Here is an 8,428-nt window from a genome sequence, read left to right as displayed (position 1 = left end):
TCATAACCTTGCAAAACTGACCCAGACTCGAATGTGAGTTTTTTTTTTTTTTTTTTTTTTTTGATAAGATAAAGAAACTTTTTTTGGTAGGTGAGCTGAACTTGCTTACTTGAATATGACCCAAAATCAGAATTAAACTAACGCATACCAAACCCAAATCTTTATTGACCCAAATAACAACCTTGAGCCAACTAGAAATTGAATCGATCCGAAATGACTTGAAGTGACACAAAATTATCTGAAATGATAAGTACCGAGTCATATTAATATTATTCATTCGCTCCATTGAGTTCTTTACATTTTCCGTTTTGTGCCGTTCTATTTGATTATTTACGTTTCCTTATATGGACCTCATTTAATTAACTAAATGACTAAATTTTACCTATTATTACTCCTCTTTAGTTATTGACATGAAATTGTTAATTTGGTAATCTAACATATGAAAAGATTAGATATCCTACTTATTTGCACTTTCTTAACATTTGGAGAAAAAGTAAAAGTAAAAAATTTCATAAAACAAAGAAAGCATACATCAAAATAAAGATTCATTTGATACAACAGTTCCCGGAGTAAATAACTAATTTTGCAAAATAATATTTTTTAGTTAAAATAGTACTAACTAAAATGTTTTTAACATTAACTTGAAAAAAAAGCGAGGCAAAATGACTCATACGATAACACGACACTCGAAATGAGCTCGAAACCAAAATGACCTGGCGTAAAGCAAAATATATACAGTAAACCAGAAAGGAAGAGAGTCATACGGACCAGACAAGTAATTGAATCATGTGCAATGTGCCACCCCTACGTGGCTACCTCCACAGGCCACAGCTCCACCGAACAAGTATTTGTACTAACTACTAACGTCGGATCTGAATTCTGAAGTCAACGCCTAACGTGAATCTCGAAAAGGCTAGTGGTTGAGTATAATACTCCATAAATGGTTGATTTCTTCTATTGCTCCATTATTAAATAATTAAAGTTGGATGACTATAATAATACTCTATAAATAAATGGTTTCTTCTATTGCTCCATTATTACAAGCAGCTGACATCTCTTGGATCCTCAACATTACTCACTCCTAAGGTACGGAGTATTTCATATTATTGTATTTCGCTTTTATTATGTTTGAGTTTCGATATCACCTCCTTACGAACACGATACATCTCATATTTTGTTCTCTTTTTTAATTAATGTGTAGCAGTGTTGGACTTAATACGCTGCATGTGGAATTTGCTACTTCAAATTCGATACCAAGCTCTTGTTTCCATACTTTCATATATATCTTTCTCAGGTTAGCCGCATCCATCCTCGTGAATCAATGAAATAGTGAACTATGTTATTGGTTTAGTTATTACTTGTATAATTACAATTTACACTTCTCAATCCTTCACTTCCCTTTCTTCGATTTTCAATTCATTTGGTTTAATTATTGTAATTGGTAATTAGATTTTTCTCTTAGAAATCAATTGGTCTTAAGACCGTCTTAACTTAAACCTTTCACAATCAATCTCCTTTTTATTTTCACTTCTATTTTAATCGGGTGTGAGAGCGGTCTTAACCAAAGACAGTCTTAAACGAGGATTGGTGTTTAGAAATTGAATGCTAGATAGTGTACTGGAGGGATTGGCTAAGGGTCTGGTTGAGAAAATTATACTCGTATTCTGATAGTTGTGAATTTGAAAACAATTATAGATGATTCATTGCTGTTAGATGTTAATAAGAGAAGAGATAGAAATAACAAGGGTTAGATTTAGAAATTTATGTCTTAATTTGGGCAATATTTAAGAATATGGGTGTTATAAAGCACTAACCCACATAACCTTAGTCCCAAAATAAATTGAGATCGTCTACTCGTCTAGCATAAATTATCATTAAGAAAATGATGATTATATATTGATGTTTATTTTCGATTAGTCATGAGGGAATGATGGAATTTTTCCCCCTTTCTTATTTTTGTTTGTGGTATTTGTAGTATTTCTAAATTTAATCTACTTTTAAAGTTTAAACTACCAATGCAAAATGCAGAAGTCTATTAGCCTGGTATGACGGTCCTCATGGCTCAGTCCTCACACTTTGAACTCGTAAATTTTACATTTCCATAGCTTATTTTGTAATAACTAAAGTTTGTAAATGTCATACTTCAAGATTTCTTCCTATATGTCGTACCTTGGGTTGTGATTCTTAGTTAGCTTAGTTTTATAGTACCGAAGGCGACGTACACTATTATGCACGGACAATGTTTCCTCCTACTAGAGATGTATAGTCAATTAACCCTCTTTAGGGAGTGTTATTCAATGATGAAAGTTTCGTACTCTAAGTTTGTTAATGCTTGCTACTTCCTTTCAATAATCATATTGCTTACTTTTATTGCTTTGTGTGTAGACCGTGAAAACCGTGACTAGAGTTTCGACACCACATAGTCCCGAATCCGAGAAACTAATCTTCCCTTCATGGGACTTCACGATCTCACAAAAGTACTGGACCGTAAGTCTGTAACCCCTAGTAATCTAATATAGCAGCAACCAGTACGTGGACTGTAGCACCAGGTCCAACATTGCCCTTTCCCTCAGTTTTGAGAAAAAAAAAAGAGAGCTGAATTTAGTCTTGCAGTTATAGCAACCAGTATGTGGACTCATAACGTCGGTCTTCCACAGTTCCACTGCGGGTTTAGTACTATTATATTCACATTGGATTTTTTTTATCAGTACTAATAGGAATAATTATAATAGTTGGGCCTCAACCATCACCTTAAGATGATGGTTGAGGCCCAACTATTATAAATATTCCTATTAGAGGCCCAACTATTATAATTATTCCTATTAAGTACGATAGATAATACTCCGTATTTGCTGGAGGTAACTATGTTTTATTATCCATACGCAGGTGATATGCCTGGATGTAGTTATCTCTGATCCTGCCTGACATATGGGATAAGGAAAAATGAGCTTATGCCGGAGAATATTGCAGGACTTGGACAAAATAGAAGCAAATGTCGAGAGATTTTGTGGATCCTCAGCGTACAATCTCAAAAGTAGAATCGAGTCGCTCAGGCATGGATTGATGTACATCATACCATATTGGGATTCGCGTCTTGGGGAAACACGCTCTCTAAGACAATCGGAAGACTTTAAGCATGTAAATGAATTCATTGATTATTGGTTGCCGAAAGTGGACTGTAGCATGGGTTCCTCGTGTGAAGGAGATGAGTGTCTCTGGCACACGGCCGATTACTTTTACTCATTTAGCTACCTTAAAGACTGGCAAAATGATTGGGTGAAATGCGTAGAGGGAGTCCTGGAAAGTCTGGAATATCTTCAGCATGTTAAGGAAGCAACTCTTTCTATGTCAGATAAGCTTAGAACCATTAAACAAGGACTTGGACTCTTGCTATGTTTTCATAAGTCGGTGGCGAATTGGAAGTTAGAAAAGTGCGAAGAAATCAGGCCACTGACACATGATATGTCTAGGCGTATGAAAGATTATGCCCAGAGAGCTATGCGCATCTTTAAGCTATTGCCATTGACCAGCGTCGACGAGACAAGCGACATTTCTACATTGGCGGAGGAGATAACAAATTATATAAGTTACTGCCGGAGCGTTAGGAACAGAAGAGAAGTGAATCTAACTGTAGAAGACCCATGTGGACCCGAATATGAAACTCTTGTTTGCTTAACTGATGATCTGCAATACCTTCTGATCACGCTACTGGACTATCTTCCATCCCAGATGGTACCGGCCATTAGACGAATTGTAGATCAAATGGACGATATTCGATGTGCACTTAGTCCTACATGGATTCAAGTATTTGTGGAGAGGGGCACATCCTATGCCATTGCAAGAGATATATATACCTCGGCTGATGAGGCGAGTTATATGATTTTCGATCTCAACACACATGACGGTTTACTTCATACCCAAGAGAAGATTGCTCACATTAGAAACGTTGCCTGGAAGATATATATGAAATACAATCTAACTCCCAATTGTATTGACGATTTCTTCAGATGTGCGAGGTTGATTTTGGAGGAGATTGTGTTACGTAATTCTCGAGCTGCCAGATATGTGAGGAAGCTCAGCTTACTCCACACATTTATCAAGGACACCGGAAATATGTTGCAAGTAAGTATGAAGGATAAGTATCACGAAATTCAACTAATATTCTGTGACGCTTGGATGCAACTCTGGTCACTCTGCTTAAGAAAATTGAAAAGTAATAAGGAATTCATTACTCTTTCTCTTGACATCTTCCAAGATATTACTGCAAAGATGCCGCACCCTACTGATCTATTACTCGACTTGATCAAATATTTAGTCCAGATGCCTAAAGCTCATGAGCTTTTGCATGAGCTTCGCAGATCTCTTGTCACAGCGGAAGATGACAACCTATTTGTAAAGTTAGTTTACTCCCTTGAGAGAAATCTAGAGAAAACTTTCAAGACGGGGGGAGTAGTTGATGTGGTTGAAGATGTTGAGGTTGAGGTCCTCGAAGCAGCACACAGTTATATCTTATTTTTTAGGCAATTTAAATATGATGCTTGCTCTAGTCTGAAAGATGGAGTCAAGGGCTTCAATGCATCGCTCAGACACGCTTATGGCGAATATATCAAGTTTCCAAGCATGGAGTTGCCCTTGTCTGATATAGAGTTTTTTGATATGCTAGTGAATCTGACAGAGTTCAAGGAAAATGATACTTGCAATTCAGAACAAATTGGTGTACTCCATGATGATTTATCTATTTGCTTTTCTTTTCTTCAACCTTATACGTTGAGGCACAACAAACCAGAGAAAGCTGAGCAGCAATGGACTCAGATTATGAAACTGGGTCGCAAATTGGACAGTATGATGGACACATTTGAGGAGTTTCCTAGATGGTATAACAAATTACGAGTTTCTTATGTCTCAGAAGAGGTTAAGCTTATTAAAGAAAATTTGCCGAAAATTTCCAGCAGGGACAAGTCCAAGACTGAAGTTGAGGGCTCAGGTACACATGCTGAAAACCAAATGGAAAAAGGCCACACGACAGAGCATTCCAAAGATGAAGTCAGTTTTGAGGAGGAAGATAGACTGAGGACACAACTTACCACAGGGTCACGGAGTTTGGAGAAAATATCGATAGTTGGTATGCCCGGTTTAGGCAAGACAACCCTAGCCATGCGTCTATACAAAGATTGTGCCAATTCTTTCAATGCTCATGCTTGGTGTTGTGTTGGGCAAGAGTTTCGAAGGAAAGAGCTTCTCCTTTACATCATAGGTCAGATTAGTGAACGACCTAGCAGTGAAATCAATGTCATGAGGGTGGAAGATTTAGCTAAACTTTTGAAGCAGTGTCTACTTCAAAAAAAGAACTATCTCATAGTCTTAGATGATGTATGGGATGTTGATGCCTGGGATGCTCTTCGGATATGTTTTCCACCTAGCCACAATGGAAGTAGAATACTAATAACAAGCAGGTACAGCATCGTTGGAGAGAAAGTTTGTGGTGATAAAAATGTTGTAAAACTTAACCTCCTAACTGGAAACAAAAGTTGGCATCTATTGCAGAAGAAAGTATTTGGTACGAGGAGTTATCCTAAAAGATTATGCGAAGTTGGGAAAAGAATCGCAGAGAAATGTGGAGGGCTGCCACTTTCAATTGTTATGATAGCTGGAGTTCTTAAAAATAAAAAAGAAACGGAAAATGGTTGGAAAGAAATTGAACGGAGCCTGGATAATCACCTCTTAACTGCGGGTTCTAGTACGCTAGAACTAAGCTACAGACATCTATCAGTTGGCATGAAACAATGCTTTCTATATTGCGCAGCATTCTCTAAAGGTGCAGAAATCCCTAGGTCGAAACTGATACGACTATGGCTTGCAGAAAGATTCGTAAAGACTTCCTATGAGCAGGAAAGCTTGGAAAGCGCTGCAGAGAAGTACTTGTGCGACCTAGTGGATAGAAGTTTGCTAATGGTTGCAAAAAGAGGTTCTGATCGCCGAATTCAAGCCTGCAGGATCCACGATCTGCTGCTAGATTTTTGCATACAAAAAGCAAAAGCGGAGAAGTTTCTGATCACAATGGACAGGTATGCGACTATATGAGCTAGTTATTCCTCCGCTTTCATAACTGTACAAGCAAAACTCAGTATGTCATTGGAACCGGAGTAGATTGGATACAAAAAACACAAAGATGTTCTAAGATGTATTAAAATGAAAGTATCAAAAGCGGAAAAATGCTAATGTGTTTAAAAAAGTGAAAACTGAAGATGTAAAACAATAAATAAACAGGAAAAGAAAAATAGGAAATATGGAGTACATAAATTCTGGAGAACCTTCAAAATAAAGTTAAAGTGAGATTGGTCCGTCGTCCATGGCTATGGCAAAATGAAAAGAATCCGTAATGCTCACAAACCACAGCAGTGAAGAATACTCGTTTTAACTCTCTCATACATGTACTTTATACTGTTTATAGTCTTCCACTGCTTATGTGTTTTACATTCCAGGTGGGACGATCCTGCATGTCGTCAAAAACGTGGCCGCCTATGCGCACCTGAGAATCAGGTAATGAAATTCAATTTTGAGGGATCAACACAGCTAAAACCACGCTCCTTAATTTGCTTTCCGTCATTTGAATTATGGAAACCCATGGTGTTTGTGTTTGAGAATTTCAAATCACTTACTTTGCTGGACTTGGAAAGAGTTCCTATGGGTGAGTGCTTTTCTGCAAGTGTGGGAGAACTGACATTGTTGAGGTACTTGTCCATACAAGGTTCGATGAAAAGTATCCCTTCATCAATTAGTCGTCTCTTGAACCTTGAAACGCTCATTGTGAGAGGAACCCGCGGTGAAGTTGAGGTTCCACACACAATATTCAGTCTGAGCAAATTAAGAGATCTCCTGGTGGATAAACGTGCAAGAGTTTGTGTGCATCCGAGTAACGACAACTCTTTAAGTAGTCTGCAAAACTTCTCTACTCCGGTTCTTTCAGGAGACATTGCTGATCAAATAATTGTAAGGTTGCCAAAACTTCGGAAGCTAAGATGCATACTATTGGAAAAGTCATTTGACTTGTCTATTCTCGATCGCCTTTGTTACCTTGAATCTTTGAGAGTTTTGTATCAAAGCTTGAATCCATTTTGTGGCAAGCTTAGCTTTCCCTCAAACCTTTACAAATTGACACTTTCTAGATTTAAGTTACCCTGGTTGGAAATAGAAAATATTGCTGCTTTGCTGCCTCGGCTTGAGATCCTCAAGTTACTGTTCAAAGCCTTTGAAGGGGAACAATGGAGCACAACCGGGACCTTCAAAAATCTAAAATACTTGAGAATGGAGGAGCTTAATATCAAAGCATGGAAAGCATCAGACGACAATTTTCCTAAGCTAGAGCGATTAGTTGTGCGTAGATGCAGGTCGCTTGATAAAATTCCGGAAGAATTCGGATACATAGGAGAGTTAATGGGCATTGAAGCACACTGGTGTCATACCTCACTTGTGAAGTCGGTTCTCAAGATCAAGAGGGAGCAGATTGATGGAGGGAACATGAAGTTCGAGGCCATAATATATCCCAATGTGCTCAACCTTAGCGATGATGAAGAGCTCAGTGATTAGGTAACTTCCTGTTACCCCATTTTCTGAAGGGATCAGTAACATTAAAGAAACAAACATTACAATCAAACAGATGAGTTGAAGGATTCCAAGCAGGAACTTCGTGCGATTCTGGTTTACGAGTATTTTATATTGCTGTAAGTTTCCCATTGCTCTCTGTAATTTTTCCCCTTATTATTGTATGACTTCAGTGTTGCACTTTCACATGACTGCTTCATGTCAACAGATTTTCAAATTATTTTTGGATTGAATTATGTTTTAGGATTGTAAACTTTGACCATTGTTTTATCACAATATACCAGTCTATCACTCATTCACTCTATCCCAGTTTTACAGAAACATGCAAAGAATTTGAAGCATAGATCAGAAGTCAGAACCCATAATGTATTCATCGATTAAAGCAATTATCAGCTTATCGCTTTCAGATAAAAAGAAAAAGGAAAAATGCAAGCGACTCGTTCCCAAAACTAAAGTGGTTGACTAGCAGCCATCAGGCATCCGAGACATGAATGTATTCCACAATGTGAGAATGTATGAATTAGACAATTCAACACAATTTCATTTTATACAAAATCAAATTTAAACGGTATACTTGGTTAGTCACTTGGTCAGGGAGTCAGGGTGGAGTTGGGTACCAAAACTATTTCATAGTGTTACCTACTATTACTCCTTTTTAGTTATTGACATGAAGTTTGGTAATCCAACATATGAAAAGATTAGAAACCCTACTTATTTGCATTTTCTTAATATTTGTACAAAAAGTAAAAGTAAAGAATTTAATGAAACGGAGAAAATATACATCAAAATAAAGGTTCATTTGATACAACAGTCTCCAAAGTAAATA

At 37.4% G+C, this 8,428-nt stretch overlaps 1 protein-coding gene across 1 annotated transcript; it reads left to right on the top strand.

The window, feature by feature from the left end:
* Positions 1-999: 999 nt before the first annotated feature.
* LOC141611343 (putative late blight resistance protein homolog R1B-16) lies at positions 1,000-8,029 on the top strand. The gene is made up of 4 exons (XM_074429865.1): positions 1,000-1,086; positions 1,205-1,294; positions 2,887-6,065; positions 6,483-8,029. The coding sequence occupies exons 3-4, from the start codon at positions 2,944-2,946 to the stop codon at positions 7,585-7,587; spliced, it is 4,227 nt and encodes a 1,408-aa protein (XP_074285966.1). The 5' UTR covers positions 1,000-1,086; positions 1,205-1,294; positions 2,887-2,943; the 3' UTR covers positions 7,588-8,029.
* Positions 8,030-8,428: the final 399 nt, after the last annotated feature.

The sequence above is a fragment of the Silene latifolia genome, chromosome 11 (assembly GCF_048544455.1).
Source record: "Silene latifolia isolate original U9 population chromosome 11, ASM4854445v1, whole genome shotgun sequence".
Taxonomy (NCBI): Eukaryota; Viridiplantae; Streptophyta; class Magnoliopsida; order Caryophyllales; family Caryophyllaceae; genus Silene; species Silene latifolia.
This window is presented reverse-complemented; position numbering and strand designations above follow the sequence as displayed.